We start from the raw sequence: 17976 nt of genomic DNA, 5'->3' as shown, positions 1-17976 counted from the left end.
CTGGACAAGGAGAGCACCAGCATTTTGACAATTTTCTTGGGAAGGACTCGTTTCGTTTTTTCGAGCAGCTCAGCATTCAAAACACCGTGGCCACTCGAAGAGCTGCAGATCCTGCAGGCTGCCCTGGCACAGGCTGCCGGGTGGCTGAGCACACACGAAGGAGAGCTGTGGGACCAAAAGCCTTTCACTGTTGAGCCTGAGCAGCTCAGAGGGCTGAGCCAGCTCCAGCAGTGGGAGCAGCCCCCGACAGCGGCAGCCCCGGCATTGTTTTGGTGCCGTGTCTGCAGAGGAGCGGCAGGAGCTTACATCATTTCCAGTAATGAAGTGCCTGGGGCTCTTTTATGACTTGCACACTCTGCTTCTCTGGAGCTGTACAGTGTGTGCTGCGTGACTCCAGGAAACCCAGGATTTGTTTTGACTTGCTGAAAGAACGTTTTGCTATTTCTCTATACAATTTCGCCGTATGACTTGTCAACTCTCTCCCCCTCTTAAGAATAACTTCAGATTTAATTAGCTGAGTGCAAACATCTTTCAGTGTGGTGTGGATTATACTCCTCATTGAGTACATTTACCGACAGAATGAAAGACAACTTAATCAGGCGATTCTGTATTTGCACTGCTGTGTCCAGAGAGCATGGTAGCTGTCAATAGACAGTTGCTATTGACTTTCTTTCTAGTGCAGGATGCCCAGTGATGTGGGGACCCGTCTTGTTAGGGCTTGCTTTTTGGTTCTGATGCTCTGTCTCCTACCTAAGATGCCTTTTCAAGTGTGTTTTGTTATCATTTCCCTCTCTGCTATGTAAGAAAAATTATACTTGTGTGCTGCGCTGGGATGTACTGAAGGTGCTGGTATGTCCCCAGAAGTTCCCCAGTGACCTTTCCTAGCTTATTTTAAATGGTACAATTTATACTTTGCTGAATTGCAAAGCAGCATTGCTCGTGAACCTCTATTAGACAAGTTTCCCAAAGTGTTACCCGGATATACATGTGTGTGTGTGTGCTTTGAATTCCTCTGTTCTGAATTTCAGTTTGCATTTCCACAACTCAGAGAACATTCTCCTACCATGAGCCACCTGGAGTGGGTGGTATCCTGGGGATATCCTGGCTCAAGCAGCAGCCTCCACAATTCTCCATGGGTCCCAGAGTACATGACCATGATGCAGCAACAGCAGCTGATTTACCTGCATGTGCTGTCACAGCAAATGCTTTGTGACAGCATCAAAAACAGTGAAAAACAGCACAACATCTATAATCCCCTTTGTAAAACTGTCATCCTTTCTCTTAGTTCCAGGTATTGACCTTGTCAGGAGCACTTTATAAAACAACTTTAACCCTATTAACTATTCACTTCCCCAGAGTTAAAATTTGACAAGTCCATTTTTAGCCATCTCTTCTCTCAGAGATGCCGTGGTTTCAGTTTGATTCTTCAGAAGTGAATCATAGTTTCAAAACCCTCACTACCTGAAACACTCTTTTTTTCCATTAGCATTCAACATGTTTAACATGGGTTCAGGCATGTTATCAGAAACTTATACTAGAGTCCTTTAAAAAAATCCTGTGTGATTTCATTCCCTGGAAACACCTTTTACACAGTAACTATTCCTACAGCTATGGGGAGATAGAAGGCATATGGATGTGAGCTAGTCAAATTAATGCCATAATGGCTTCTGGCTTGACAAGCAGGTACAGTGCAAACAGAGAGCAGAACAGCTGTAGTAGAGTTACCTTTTATGTGGGTGGCATAGATGTCTGCCAGTTAAAATGATCTGATGAATCATTTCTTGCCATATGATTACTGTTAATAAGAATTTATGCTAACAAGTTTGTGTCTGAACTTTGCACAGGTTCATGCCTGCATTTATTTTGTTAAAAAATAGAGCATATCGTGGTTGTTTTTTGTTCTTAATGGACTTTCTTTCCTCCCTTGAAAGCATTCCAGGACTTCATTAATGCAGAGCTGCCAAGTAACCCTTAAAGGAAGATGTTTTAATCTCCATGTAGTGCTTTCTGTATGCAATTCTGTGTATACAGAACAATAGATTTAACTTGGGAACCTCAAGCTAAGCTTCTGACTCCACACAGCAGCACATAAAAAGAGAGCATGGCCTTCAAAATATGAACTTTTATTAAAGTCTTTGTTATTGCAAACATTTATACTTACACTTTACCACTGACTGACAGGTTTTAGCCACTGACTTTATTACACTAACTCTCTGTGTAAAATCAAGTGATCTTTTTTTCTAGAACTGATGTTATGTTTATGGTGAGAAATTAGGCATGGCAAAATGTTCTTTTAAATATGTCCTCAACAACTTACAAAACATTTCAAGGTATTTGAGAAGTCTGTGCAACAAGTAAGACATTTTATAGGAAGAAATACACAAGTCCAAATATGGTGAGTGTTAACAAACTTTGATAAAGCATGATTTGAGAATCTCTCTCTCATCAGAAAAATGTGGTTTGAAATTCTGCATGTAATAGGACAGGGTAGGGAGACAGAAAACAATTGCAATGAAACTGCTTGAAGTACAGTTTAGCTGGGATAAGTTGTTGGAGACTAACCATCCTTGTGAATCTTGTTTGGGAGCAATAAGCAGAGAAAACGCTTTGGTAGAAGGACTTGTTCCCATGGGACTTAGAACAGTTAGTAGAAAGTAAATTGCAGAAAACAATACCAAAAAAACTAAGGGGGAACTTGGTAAATAGATACTTTCTCTCCTATCTGCCCTACTAGCAGTTCTGCCACTCACATGGGAGGAATAGAAGACACTGATAAGCAAGGCATCACTGTGACACGTAGATTGGCTACTGGGGGCTCTTTGGCTAACAGCCTCCTCCTCCCCTCTGCTCTGTCCATGCTTATGATGCTTTGATATCACACATTCATCCATTTTCCCTGCAGCATCAGTAAAACAAGAACTCTGCTATGTTTTTCCAGTGTCATCCTGCATCACCACCTACAAGAAGACACCGCCTCCAGTGCCACCGAGAACTACCACCAAACCCTTTATTTCCATCACAGCCCAGAGCAGCACAGAGTCTGCCCAAGATGCCTACATGGATGGGCACGGGCAGAGGGGCGACATCATCAGTCAGTCTGGGCTCAGCAACTCCACGGAAAGCCTGGACAGCATGAAGGCACTGACAGCTGCCATTGAGGCTGCCAACGCCCAGATCCACGGCCCTGCAAGCCAGCACGTAGGGAACAACACTGCCACTGTCACCACCACCACAACCATTGCCACTGTTGCAGTAGAGGATAGGAAGAAGGACCACTTCAAGAAAAACAGATGCTTATCTATTGGAATACAGGTACAGTACCTGACATGGATTATATGCTGGCCGTTGTTTTGGATTTCTACATCTGTTTTACTGCTCATTATACAATGTTTTGTGTATTTTTCTTCTTGTCCTGACAGGTACCTATGTAGAACTTGCATCAGCATAATCATTCTGCATGGTACTAATGATGTTTTCCTAATTTATCATAAATACATCAGATGCAAAGATTTGTTTGAGTCTCTGTGCTGCTTGTTATTCAGCTCTGTTAAATTACACACATGAGCACTAATCTATGAATCATAACACAGTGGGGGTCAGAAAGGCATGAATTAAATCACTGAAAGGGAATGTGTAAAACAATGATTTACATTACAGTATCACCAAAAAAATATTTTCATCCAGCCTCACTGAATTAATTGTCGCTGCTTATTCATGCATTTCATAATGACTGGTAGCCTCTTGAATGAGGCAGCATTGTTCTTATCTCAGCCTCAAGAGCAGAAGATAAGTTCCTTCTGATTTGCCCTTGTTAAAGAAAATTACATTTTGTTACCTCTAGTGGAATGAGACAAGAAAACTAACCCTGCCAAAGTTCATTCCTGTTTACAGAAAGGACAAGAGTAAATAAAACTAGACTTTAAACTAGACTTAACTAGTTTCTTTATTAATCTTTCCCACCTCCCTGCTCCCCCCAAAAAATGATGTGCATAGGACTCTCAGCTATCTGCTTGCAGGATTAGCTTTTGTAACAAAGTACTTGAACTTAAAATCGACTGAGAATCAGCACAGGTTTTTGACAGATGAATCTTGAGCAAATAGAATGGCAATCCACAGCTTATTGGCCTTCACAAGAAGACAGAATTTTTTTCTTGCAGAAGGTGGTTGTAAGCACAGCACTATGTGCCTGGACAGGTTTATCTGATTAGTATAGTCAAAGAATTAACCATGAAATCTCTATATCAGTCTGATGAGATAGATGAGAGGTGCTGTGCTGAAGTTTGCCATCCCAGGGGTAGCTGCTGGAGAAGCTGTGACTTTTCTCTCACTTCTTCTAGAAAGGGCAATAATAACTATTGCCTGTGGGTTCAGTTCACTGCCTTTGTTGTAGACTTTTACTGATTCACAGCTGTTTGTTTTGGGTATATTCTGAAAGAAGGGCTGATGTTCAGTGCTAAACCCAGGAGAAAGATCCATGTGGGACAGGGATAGAGGAAAACTCCTCTGTTATGCATTCCCACTCTCAGCCAAGCCTAAGATGCCATTATATTATTGTAATGCCTTATTTCACCAGTCCAAGAAACTAAGACTCTTAGCAAAGACACTGCAAAATAATGGGTACAAGGAAATAATTTGCAGGTTTGCAGAAGCCAAATTGAACAATGGTAATGTGAATCACAGTTCTTGACAGACAATCTCCCTTCTATCTCTTCTTAAGGTAGAGTTGAAAGTAACAAGTGCTGCTTTTTGAAAGGTATAGAGGCCTCAATTTCCTGAGATTTGAGGAAAACAGAGCTCTAAATGCTCTTCAAGCCTTTGACAATCTCCCTCCTAAACTTTGAAATTTACAGATGACCAGTATAATCACATGAAATAATCATGAAATCTGGAGATGGTATGTGAGGGTCTGCCAAGGCAGGATTTGTGTAGGGTCCAGTGGAGATGTGGTACAAACTGGGGTGACATAAAGCAAAACCTTCAGCAGTGACACAGCCTACAGGATTCCTGCCTGTGCATGGTGCCACCCTGACAGCTGTGCACATCACTGAGATTCTGAGAGTCAGACACACAGATAAAAGACACTTCCTTCACAGTCTGTTTTGCAGCATCCTTGCACAAGCAGCCATGCTGGTACAGCTGAAGGGGTAGTGTGGGAGTAGAAATGCCTTAAGATAGGTGTTGATGCCAGAAATGACTTCTCTTACAAACAACTGCCCTAAAGGTGGTAGGTACACTGTCAGTCCTCTGACTGGCAGTATAGAGTCAGTCTCTGCCTGAGTGAAGGGAGTTCAGGCTCAGTCTGAGCTCAGACCAGCTATACACCTTAATGATAGCTCAACCCATCTCTGCAGAGCAGGGCAAGCTGCATTAGCCACAGATGTCTTCTTGGTTTTCTTCCTCCTCTGCCACATAAACCTAGTGTGCACTTCTGATGAACCTCCATGCGTCCTCTGTACCCCTCTTAGGACACTGCAAGCCTTTGCTGTAAATCTGCTGAGCAAACAAGCAAAATTAAGCACAGAAAAGCCCTTCCATCAAAAGGTTGCTTCACTCTGTCAGTTAGGGGATTTAAGGTGTACTTACCTCCCCAGAAACCTCAGTGTCAAGGAAGTACCTCACCTCACAGAACAGCTTCTGTAACTCCCATCCCTCACTTTTCCTGCACAGGTTGGTCAAGTGGCTCTCAACAAGAAGCTCCTGGTGGAACAGCCACTACAGCTGGATATTTTGCACACCCACTGTCAGTTTGAGGCTACAGGTCACCTCATGACACTGCTATGGCCCAAAAAATTCTGTCTGCTGGAAAATGTTTTTCTTGTATGACTATCCATATTATATATAGCATAGGGAATTAACAACCACACTGATTGGACCCAGAATGTTGTGATTTTGTTCAAAGGCATCTCTGTGGTTAAATTTTAACTTTATACCTTTGGCACAAAACTCCTCATGGAGCTGGAGATGGAGATGTGGTATTAAGTTCCAACCCAGCCCATGCTCCTGGGGACCACCTGTTGCAAGATGAAGCAGTAAACAAAATGCATCTAAGACTCATATCTGCTTTCTTTAAATCTTTTCTCTACAGTGCTCTGATTTGAGGCACTAACATTTAAACAAAATAAACACACAATTTTCATATGAATTCACATATGCCTGCACATACAGATAGAAGGTAAAATCAAACAAATGGTGAGGCACAATACCTGGAGTTACAGCTGCTCAGAGATGAGGTCTGACAAATGTGAGCATCCAACCTCCATAAAATACTGGATAAAATTTATCTGCAGGCTGAATATTGTCTTACCAGAAATGCTTTATAGATTAAGAATAATGTATATTCACCAATAGCATCAGAAATAACACCACAGAGAAACTGTCTAGATGAAGGAATTCATGATAAAAGCTCTATGTGCAGACACTTAGTAGTTAAGGTGCACAGAAACTGCAAGTAGCCAGGTGATATCTCTGCTAAAATACATTCTTATTACCTGTCATATTTTGGATTTTTAAGGTTGATGGTGCTGAAGAATCCACCATACCAGGTGACAATAAAGCAACCAGTAAGTTCCAGTCCATAGGAGTTCAAGTAGAGGAGGAGAAGTGGTGAGTAAAAGTTAATACTGTTTCTCTAAAGTAAATAATTATGCCACAACTAATTTTTAAGAGCCTTAGTTCCTGCACACATGACCACATAAACCTGCTTCCTGGATGAATTGTTAGATCATCCAGCTGAAAAGCTGAGTCTTATAAATGTTGTAGCTCTTGTTTTTTAGAGAGGATTTTTCAGGACCACTGAGAGAAATGGAAGAGAAATGTGATATATTTTGAGGGCTCATATACTTTCAATAATCTTTTTTCCCCCAGAAAAACTTCTTAAACAGTGCACAGTGTTGCAGCTGAAGTGTCAGTCTTGGGATGGCTGATGAAGAAAAGTTCACCTTGTTTTTCAGCAGAATTATTTCAGCCATGTGTAGCAGTGCAGTGGCAGAGCCAAACTGAATGTTTTTACTCAGGTATCTCACCCAGACATCTCTGCATTACAATTGCTCCCTTGCAAAAAAAAAAAAAAAAAAAGTTGAGATTACAAAGCAAACCTGTAGAAAGAACTCTGTTCTTCCTACAATCTGCGTATATCCTGAGTTAGCAAACAAATATCCTCCAAGAAAAAAAAAAATAAATAAAAAATAAACTAGAGCAGCTGTCTTTAAGGTTATGTCTCTTTCTGATGACAAATTTGCAGTTACATTGCAGGGCAGCACAACTGTGCACAGCACTCGGGAGACACGTTAAATTTTTTGAGTGCTTGACCACAACAGCAAATCTTATTTCCTTCCCAAAACTGGACTCAGGGGCTGAAGAAAAGCCAGACTCTCCCCTTGTCTGAGTGTGCAGGCCTGCCCAGTGCTGCCAAGCACCCACACAAGTCTTGCTTCTCTTTTCTCAGGCAGTTTGGGCACAGTGTGACTTTTGGATGCTGGAGCCACTTTGTCAATAACTCTCAGTACTGTCATAGGCAAAGCCTTGGTGCAGTATGACTTGTCAGTGAAGTTATCCTTGTAATTTCTCCAGAGAAAACCTGGGTGCAGCAAATCTGAGCTGGCAAAATTCAGGCCCTCTCCCCTCCTCTGGCCTGCTGACTGCAGGAGCCAGTGGAGATGTCCATTTTCACACTCTTTTCTTCCTACATCTGCCAAAAATCCTCAAAAATAGCAGGTTATCTACACCATTTTCAATTCAACCAAATCTCCCTCTAAAGTAGCAGAGCATTTTCCTGTGGTTTTAAAAGGCTAAAGTGATTTCAGCAAAAACAAATGTGATTTTGCAATGACCCTGCTAGGCTGCTACCAAGTTCCTCATTAACCTGCTGAAACATCTCTTGCTGGCAGACATTTCTTTATGTGTTAGATCTTAGCCCCATTTACCCACAACTCTTCCAGCACGAGATAAATAAGCACATTAGAATGGATGCTGAAGGACCATTTCACTTCAGCCTGGGCACAAAGGAAATAACTACCCCAAAAGCCCAACCCTCCCCCTCCCCACAAAGAAAGAAAGAAATGGCTGTTTGCAAATACCTTACATCCAAAGTCCTCTTTCTGCTGCAGTTTTTACTGCTCCAGAGAAGAATGTAAGATCTGCCTGTGTGAGTGTGCCCTGAAAAGCAATATTTCTGCATTTCTTACTGACAGCTGTGTTTGGGGGTTTCCTTGCTGATAAAGTTGAGGTTGCTGCTGTTTGGAGCAGACAGGCAAGCAGCAATCTATCATGGACTTTCAGAAGTGAGCTGGCTGATAAAGGACAGCCCCTAATCCTTAGAAAATGAGTGCACTCAAGACACAAAGGACTTATCATCACAGTTGGGCACTCATACTCTTTTTTTTTCCCCCATAACACAGCAGAGCACAATGTATTGATTATCTGTTACAGGAATTGAATTGTAAATACAGTACATTCTTCACTGTCCCTGCACCATAACATCTGCAAAGTCTAAGAAAAGGTCTTTTTAGCTGAATCTTTGAGAAATTAATGGTTTTTAAAAATATTCCAGGCTTCAGAAATACTAAATAAATGTAAAATGAGAAGAATGACACAGCAGGAAGGATAAATACAGCAAATTGATCATGCTTCCTTGACAGTCTAAGCTATTACAATATTACAGTATTAATTACAAAATAAGAAAGCTCTTTGCCTAATGCACCAAAAGCCTACCACAACTTTCAGTCTTTTTCTTGGCTTCCTGCTCTTTCCTGCCCCTTTCCCTCCCCTCATATGATTGTCATTCTCACACCAGGCAGTCTTACCTCCTGATGTCCTTTTAAATATTCTTTCTTCTGTGTTTGGACCAGATAAGCAAAACATTTTGCTTCCATTTCTTGATGTAAGTAATTCAAAAACGGAGCATCTTCACAGGACAGCTTTCTCTCTTCAATCTTCCATCTCACATCAGACCTTTCACTGGCCCTTCACTTTCTGTATCGTGGGCCTCCTGCCAGACAAATGCCTCAGTCTGCCTCCCCTTGTCCTGCTCACAGGATAAATGTGCTTCCTGCTACCTGACCACTTACAACTGGACTCACTGCTGCTATTTATCTTATCCCCAGTTCTTTATGATGCTGGTTCTCAACAGTATTTTTCATACCCATTCCCTACCTGCAGCTCTGTGATTTCTAGCATTTATAGAGTAACTCTGTCCAGTCTTTCTCTTGGAGAGAAATTAATGCACATTCCTTACAACCTCATGATCTTACTGCTGCTAATCTTTTATCTCTCACCTGACCTTTGCCATGATGCTGACAAAACCCTAACCAAATTGTTCTTCCCTTTTTCCTTCCAGGGCAGTTTTGAAAAGTGCACTTAATGAAACTCATCCATGCAATCTCAAGGCACTTCAATTTCTGTCCATTTCTGTTTGTCCCTTCTTTCTACCTGTAACTCCTTCTTGACCTCAAGGGATCACCCTCCTCACTTACAGAAGATAATCGAGTTGTTAGAAGTCAACCAGTTCTACTGAAGCAGAAAAAAAGAAATTCTTTATTCTGCCAAAAACAATTAGCATGCATTCTTCTTGAACAAGGGGTTTTCAGTCCCATTGCTCTGTAATCAGTTTTAGTCTCTCTTGCAATTTATCTTGCCTGCCCCAAGATCTCCTTCTGTTACGTTCTCATCTCCAAAATTATCTCTCTCATTGTTCTAGATGTATCATCAGCTTGGTAATTGTTCCTGAGTTACCATCACAATAATTTTTGAATACTGAAACAATGGCAGTTTTTGGAGTAAGAGCACTGCCATAGGAGACTGCAGGAGACAGATGGTCCTCCCTCTTCTCTGGTTTCTGGGGCACCAAGGGAATGCCCCCATATCTTGATACACAAAAGTGTGTCTTACCATATCTTGATACACAAAGTACATCCTACCACAGCACAACTCCTGATATGGTATAAAGTGGAATCATTTGATATAACAACATGGTAACATAAAGTAAAAAATCAAACAAAAACCTTTTACTGTCTCTTGCAGAAAAAAAAAATACCCCTCACTTCTTTGTATTTTGTTACTATATAAACACATATTTTTCTGGTTTTTTTTCCCTGTAGGTTTTTTGATTTGGTTACTTACTGTCCAACAAAAAATACTCAGGTTTTAGTGTCTTCCCTATACAATAGGCCAGTCCCACAGTCTAACTCACACTTCTCAATGCTGCAGTCTTTAGAGCAACTTGATCTAGTTTAAGATGTCCCTGCTCAATGCAGGGAGGTTGGACTAGATGACCTTTAAATGTCTGTTGCACCCACACCAGTTCCTCTGGCCAGTCCCAGCCTGGTGGGACTCATTCCCCACATCCCCTCCTACTCCATGCACACTTGGGAGGAGGAACTGCTGGAGCAAAAGGCAAAGCATGCCCTGGCTCTGGCAGAGCCAATCTCCTTCCCTGGCCACAGCTGCCTGTGACCTGAGGGAACTCTGAGAGCCCTGGTGGCTCCCAGCCAGCTGGTGGGCTGCTGCAAGCCTGGCCTTGGCAGAACTGGCCATAAATTTCTGATCACACCCTGCTGGTTGGCAATAGCCTGCCTGCCCCAGACCAAGCCCTGGAGGGAGGCTGAGCACTCCAGCCAGCATCTCTGCTCTGCAATGAAAAGCCAAGAGTTGGTAAAAAAAAACAACAAACAAACCAACCAGCTTAAAACAATGTGATTGGCAAAGATGAGCTGCTGAAAGGAATGGGGCTGGAGCAGGAATAGTGTTCCTGCCATTAGAAACACAGTACCATATCTGCTAACTCCTTCTGCAGTTTGATTTGTTCTGCTGACAGCAGCTGCAGCCTTAGCAGAGAAGTACAACACAAGAAGGAGGACAGCCAGTGGGTAAAGTAAGGCTGAGTTTAGCCTAAACACCTGTGAGATTGATCATGCATCAGTTGGTTTGAAATCTAGATCTTTTCTGGGATTTTGGGTTTGGGGTTTCTTTTAGGAATGAATTAGGTTATCTGAGTTGCATTGCAAACATGTTTTGCAAAAGAGAGTCAAAGACTTAGAATGAGAGTTTAATGCCAACAAGTGACTGTGTTGTTGTTCAAAACACATCATTCTGTTGTTCTCCATACTGGTTTATCCAGTCTGAGGTTTCATGGCTTTCTGCACCCTAGGCCAGATATCTGCTGCAGTTCTCTGAAGCTGTAATTATTACACCTTGTTCCTGCAGGGCACAGCTGAGTACAAAAGGGCCAAGCCTGAAAGAAGAAGAAGCAGCAAACCTCTATTTTGAATTTTTCCTTTTTTTTTTTTTAGCTAGACTTGTGAATGTTTTGTATGGTAAAAGTAGCAAAACTTTATCATCAGCTTCAAGATCTCTCCTCTAGTATGGAGTTTTAACTGGGAACAAAATAAAAAAGGCTCATGTGGGACACAAATGGTATTTTGTAAGAATAAAACATCCTGGAAATGAGTGAGGAAGCTGTGTCAGAGACTAAAATTACAAACTATTAGGCATTTTATATAGATGAGTTGGAGGCAGGCAGAGAGTTAGTGCCTTCCTGCATTTCCATTTTATTCAAAATACATTTCCTTGGAAGTATTTTTTTAATTTTGAACTGATGCTATATTCTATTGCCAAGTTGAGTTTTTTCTTTGGAAGACAGATAAGTTACATAATCCAGTGCCAAGAAAGTGTCATGCAAACCTGTAGCATATTATTATATAGATAAAACAAAGGCAAAAAAAGTAGGTCATTCTATTTCATTTGTTAAGCAGAGTCTGGGTTTTGTGGTACTAGCTCATACTGAACCCAGTAAGAGTACACTCCTGAAAGACTTGAAATGTAGAGCCTCCAGCAATACATCCTCCTGTCAGGCAGACTTTGATGCTTTCACATTTGGGTTTTGGCATACAGTGAAAAGCCAGGGTGTTAACTGAAAACACAAGTGGACATCTGAAACAGAAGAGTGTCAGAGTCTAGGGCACTGAAGAAAGCAGAAGGTGGCTGTGAGATGGAGGTAGGGACATGGAGAAGAGCAAGCCTGAATAAGGCATTTGCTTTTCTCACCAGTGCTATGAAAAGTGTGGAAAAATACTCTATAGACCAATGCCTTGGCTCTTAGTGAACCCTGACTAAATGACTAAAAAGAAATCCTCTGTCAGCCTGTATGGGCACACATTTTGTGTGTGTTTGTGTGTGTGTGTGTGTGTGTGTGTATTTGTGTATTTCAGTGCAGATAAGGGATTTGTCAGGTTGGCAGTCAAATAAAAACAATTTCCAAAAAAACTAACATGGATTGGACCAACAGATTTTCACTGTAATGTCACCTAATGCTAGTGTCTTTCTAATCACTAATACTAGTTATGACAGCTGCTTTTCTTTGCCAGGGGCCTAGGGCATATACTTAGGAAAAGTATAAAGGAGTGTGTGTAAAGTGAACTAAGCACTACTTGTCCCAGTAGACATTCCAAATTTAGTATTCTGTTATTCAGGGACTTCCTAAACCAAATATGAGATGTGTAATGGCTCTTCCTGTGAATTTGATCAAGTTCTCTTTGAAACTATTTTTACCTTTGCTTTTTCCAGGATTCTGTGGCAATTTAACTACACATTGTGTGAAGAGGTACTTCCTTTCATTAGATGTAGCTCTTTAGACCTCTAAGCCTTTCAACTGGCTGCCTTCCTCCCCACAGTCACTGCACTCAGAAAAATGGTGAAACCTCTCCTGGTCAGGATTTCATAGATGTCTCATAGTCCTCCTGAGCCATGTGCCATGCCTTTTCTCCTATGGAAAGGATTCTGTCACCACAGTGATCCTTGTCCTCCCTCTCTAACATTTTCTGCTGTATCAGTCCATAACAAAATGCTTTCCTCTGCTTTCCAAAGGATAAAGACTATCAAGCTGAAGAATTCTGTGCACTCTTTATTTTTCAGTTTGCTGGTGCATATCATTCACAACTACAGTGGCACAACCATGACTTTTGTATCATTTAACAACATCTATTTCAAAAGAACTGCAAGCAGCAGACATTGTGTTAAAATGCTTGTGATTATTTTAAAAATACATATGCAATCTATTATTAAAGTTTTCCTGGGAGTGGTATGGCTGAGATGTTAATTTGAGCCTTCTTCTGCAGAGGAATTGGGTGCTTTTTTTTTTTTTTATTTGAGGACTTTTCTCAACTTCTGTTTTGCTTTGCTGTGCTCCACTCAAAGCCCCAGATCAACAGCTATTAATTTCCTGTATCAGCAGGATCTATCAGAATCCTTCTTGAAGGTTTCTCTACAGTCCTCCTGAGCTATTTGGAGGTATATAGGACATTAAGTTCTCCCTCAGCATCCTTCCATCTGCTCCCTCATCAGCTGCAGACTAAATATACTTGATGAAATTTTGCCCTGAGTAGTACTTCTCTAACTAGTGGAAGGTGGAATATAAATGAAAGGAAGTGAAATGGTGCCCAGCATCCAGTTCCACCGTCTCTTCAGCATTTTCACTGCTGCTTGAGCACAAACTGAAAACAGACCTGGCAAGGGAAAAGCAGGCAAAATATCACAGGAAAATGGGTGCTAACACTAGTTTCAAGTGTATATGTGAGATTGAGAACAAATTGGAGTCTAACTGTTGGCTGCATGAGTGCACAGGCATCCTGGATTTGTAAGAAGAGGAGATGGAAATCTGTCCCTATTGAGTTCAAAGCTGTAAATTCTGAACCCTAAATATTACTGATTTATGAAACATCTACATTAATTACTTTATGGTTCTACCCTCTTTTTCATCATGGGGCAAGGCAGTCTGCCTCACCTCTTTTCCACTCACGCCCTCCACAATTGGCTGCTGCTCTCATTACCACCCCTTGCAACAGCATCAATCTTTCACTCCTTATACTTCTCTGTGCTCCTCCTCTGGCAGCCTTTCCAGGCCAGATGCCTCAGACTGCAGAATTTGAAGTGCTGTTTACATAAAGAATACCTGCCCCACCCCAAACCCCCAAACCTCCTCTGTCCCCTGCTCTTGACCTTGCCCTCAGATGCCCCAATACAGGGGAACCCTGCAAGGTGAGAGGAAGCTGCCCACAGGAGAGCAGACATCACAATGGGGGTAACACACACAGGCACCACACCAGCTTTGGTGAAAAGAGATCATTTTGAAACTGAAGTTTAAATGTGAAAAATAGAATGTGTGGACACTGGCAATGGGCGGTAAAATTGTGAGAGATAGAGATCTATAGTTATGAAGAGTAATTATGAAGAAGCAATACTAATACTTATCTGAGTTAAAAGTACTTTCTTTGTATAAATGGAATGTATAATATTACATATGTGGTAAACTCTTTGGTATTAGTATCTAACTGATTTCACATGTATGATTTTTAAATGTGGCTTGTGAGTTTGGATGTGTAACTTCAAAGTGGTGTGAGTTGTGAGTTTTAAAATCTGAAAGATAAACCACTTCTGAAAATTAGGCCCCTTAACTTTTCCTTAATCAGTGACCTAAAATCCTGAGCTACTGGCATTGTTAGCTCTCTCTTGGGCTGGCCTTTGGCTTTGTTAAACCACATAACAATTATAGGTCTTTGTCTCAATAAACAGTGAGCTTGCATGGAAAAAAAGAGATGCTTTTTGTTTGCTTGCAGTGAGGAAAAAAGCTTATGTGTGACTGCCAGTCTTAGGAAGAGTGGCAGAATCTTAGTAAGTCCTTCCATACCGAATTACTTAGAAAAAACTTTCTAATCATTTTCTGTTTGTGCTCCCCAAAGCTTTCGCAGGTTTACACGATCTAATAGTGTAACAACAGCTGTGCAAGCAGACCTGGATTTCCATGAGAACTTTGAAATAATTGACCCTCAAGAGGACAATTCATGTTCTGGACAAATATCAAGGCAGTTTTCCCGAGATGCAAGCACCTCCACCGTTAGCATACAAGGGTCAGGAAACCATTACCATGCATGTGCAGTGGATGATGACTTTGAGACAGATTTTGATCCGTCAATTTTACCTCCTCCTGACCCATGGATTGACTCTATTACTGAAGATCCTTTGGAAGCTGTTCAAAGGTCTGTGTGCCCACGAGATGGCCACTGGTTTCTGAAGCTGCTTCAGGCAGAGAGAGATCGTATGGAGGGCTGGTGCCAACAGATGGAGAGAGAAGAACGTGAAAACAACTTACCTGAGGACAGTAAGTGACCACACACAATAATACTGCAACTGCAAAGTATTTCATATAGGCCAAATTTACTCCAGTGAATTCTGTATTGTGCCCTTTCTTACTCAGCTAATGAAGCTATGGTAGTGATTCTCAAAAGGACTGTATGTATGTGTATAATAATCCTTATTAAAGCTGACAGGGAATGCAAATCCTCGGCACTTCTGAAACTCCAGTGGAATTAGCTTTTGGGATTGCACAGTTCAACGGATAATTAGGAGAGTGTGGTTAGGGATCTTGTAGTATTAATGTTTCTTAACTCTTCTATTTGAAATCACTCCTCATAACCCTAGAATATAGTTTAACAGGTTGCAGTTCCTTTTAATTAAATTCATATTTCAGTTGCCTTTTCAGATGGTGATTGGCATAGGAGTATTTAGATGTTTCTCCCTACTGAAAGAGCTTTCAGTTATGCTTCCAAATTGTCCTCTCTCTCTCTCTTCCCCTCTCCAGCCTCCCTACATCTCCCTTGCAGTTCTCATTTGCTTTGACCATCCAAATAAAACCAGCTCTTCATATTGTGTTATAAAAAACAACACACATACAAACTACATCTCAGTTGTCACCACTGTCAGCAATATTAAGCTACCTGTAAAGTAATAGGACTGTTTAGTAAACCTCCATTACTCAGAAGGGTTGAGTAGTTCACATTTTATACATTCAGTCTGTTTAGGGCAGAAGGGCTGAGCATGTGTTTCCCAGTTCAGATTTTTTGCTCCCACTAAAAATGGAAGGGTTTTTTACCCATTTATTTCTTTCACAAGGAGTAGTACTATTGCTAGCTCTCAACTTCAGACAGAAGTAAATCTGTGAGCTTATGAACATGCTCCTTGCAAATAAAACTGTTTCAATTTTTAGAAGTGAGTTTCTGGGAAACACTAAGGAATGACTGCTTATAGAGAATTCAGTTTTATATAATTTAGGCACGCCTAAGCATATTTTCCTGGATAGACAAGTAATATTTTTCCAACTCCCAAATTAGGTTCTACCAAAGCAAAGACTACTTTTTCAGCTCCAGAACTGCTTCTTAAAAATTTTTAAACTTTCCTCTCAAGAAGAGAGATGTTTGAATCCTTTTGAAATGTAAAGGTTTTGATTTATGAAAGGAAAGAAATTAACACTGGAAAAAAAATTCTTAGAAATGCTGGGCTTTCCATCCAATCCAGTGAATGAAAAGGTATGATCTAGATAGTCAAAGCTAGACAAAATTGTAAGCAACTGGAAATTTATTTTAATGGCAAGTATGAGATAACCTGAATTCTATGATATGTATAGGTTTTATATTTCTACAAAATTTATGTTATATAATAGGCCAACATTTTATACTGAAGAAAATATACAGAAGGTTTGACCTTAAAAACAGATTCATATTGTCCAAGTTCTAGAATTCTTGAATCTCATTTTTAAGTCACACCATCAATGCATTCAAAAATCTGTTTATACATGTATCAGAATGAAAGAGTTTCTGTTGTTTATGTAGCACAAAGAAGTAAACCTCGTGAACGTTTTAGATTGAAAAAGAAGTGTGAACACATAGCAAACAGGAAACACACAACTTTTATTAGTCATAACAACTTAGACTGGACATAAGGAAAAGGTATTCTGTGATGATGCTGGTGAGGAATGGTGTTGCCCAGGGAAGTTGTGGAAGCCCCATCCCTGGAAGGGTTCAAGGCCAGGTGATGAGCTTTGGGCAGCCTGGTCTAGTGGAAGGTGTCCTTGCCCATGGCAGACGGGCTGAAAACAGATGATTTTTAAAGGTCCTTCCTAACCCAAACTATTCTGTCATTCTATGAGCTGATAATACTGGTAAAACCTATACGTATTTTATTTGTGCACCAAGGTAGTTGTTGCACCAATAAAGTAGTAGAAAAAGAACATTAAGTGAATTTTACAAGGCTGATAGATGCAGAAAATATGCATATCTGTGCAGAATTTTCTCTCAGTGTCCTGGTGTCTTTGATATAAGAGTTTTATAGGGCTCTTTGGGCAGTCAGTGGGAGGAGTCAGTCAGGGGAAGATAAAGGAATGGTTAGGCTGGCTATTCCCAATGCCTCCTCACAGCACACCCAGCATGTGTACCAGCACTGCTGTGATCCCTGGAGAGGCAGGAAGGAGAGAGTCACCTGGGTTTGCTGCAGTGTTGCAGTGCTTATTTGGGTGTGATGCTGCCAGTGCTGTGGCACGTGGCGCTGCCTCGCGCGAGGATGCGCAGCGCTTTCCTGTGCGGGCAGCACCCCCTGCCCTACCTGCTGCCAAGGAAAAGCATATGGCTGGGGCTGCTCAGCAGTGCCACAAACAAAAGCCTGCTTGTTACAAACCCTGCCCCGAAAAACGCCTTTTTTGTACATCTACAAACTTTAGAGGGAGAGGAAAGGAGGAGAGGTGCGTTTGCTCTGCTTTCCCTAACGCAACATAACCAGAGCAGGGAAGTGCATCCTTTGTTTCCAACCTGTCACCCCCAGCATGTGTCTGGCCAGATAACAAAATGAGGAGAACGTGTGATGAGCGAGGCTGTCTCGGTGCCGTGGCAGCTGACAGAGGGCTGGTCCCCCCGGCTCCACGTAAAGCGATCCGCGCCTCCTGCAGACAATGCGGCCCTTGTGCGGAACAGCTGTCCGGGGAGACGGCTCGCTGCTGCCTGACAGTAGCTTGCATGTTACACGGATACGTGGGGTATTATCTAGCTGGGAATGAATCTACCAGATGGGCTTGAATGTTCCGAGCTGGGAAATGGAGTCGGCTGCCCTGTATGGAAACAAGCTGTGGTTCAGCGGCTGCACGATGAAATGCCAACATAG

General features: G+C 41.5%; 1 protein-coding gene across 5 annotated transcripts in view; it reads left to right on the top strand.

Moving 5' to 3' along the window:
- DLGAP1 (DLG associated protein 1) overlaps positions 1 to 17976 on the top strand; it is a 390022-nt gene that overhangs the window by 356792 nt on the left and 15254 nt on the right. For all 5 annotated transcript variants that reach the window (XM_056485289.1, XM_056485287.1, XM_056485286.1 and 2 more), the window contains 3 exons: positions 2939 to 3312; positions 6512 to 6603; positions 14730 to 15148. In XM_056485289.1, the coding sequence (XP_056341264.1) occupies positions 2939 to 3312; positions 6512 to 6603; positions 14730 to 15148 (885 nt within the window). The remainder of the gene's footprint in view (positions 1 to 2938; positions 3313 to 6511; positions 6604 to 14729; positions 15149 to 17976) is intronic.

This window comes from Oenanthe melanoleuca, chromosome 2 (genome assembly GCF_029582105.1).
Source record: "Oenanthe melanoleuca isolate GR-GAL-2019-014 chromosome 2, OMel1.0, whole genome shotgun sequence".
NCBI lineage: Eukaryota > Metazoa > Chordata > Aves > Passeriformes > Muscicapidae > Oenanthe > Oenanthe melanoleuca.
This window is presented reverse-complemented; position numbering and strand designations above follow the sequence as displayed.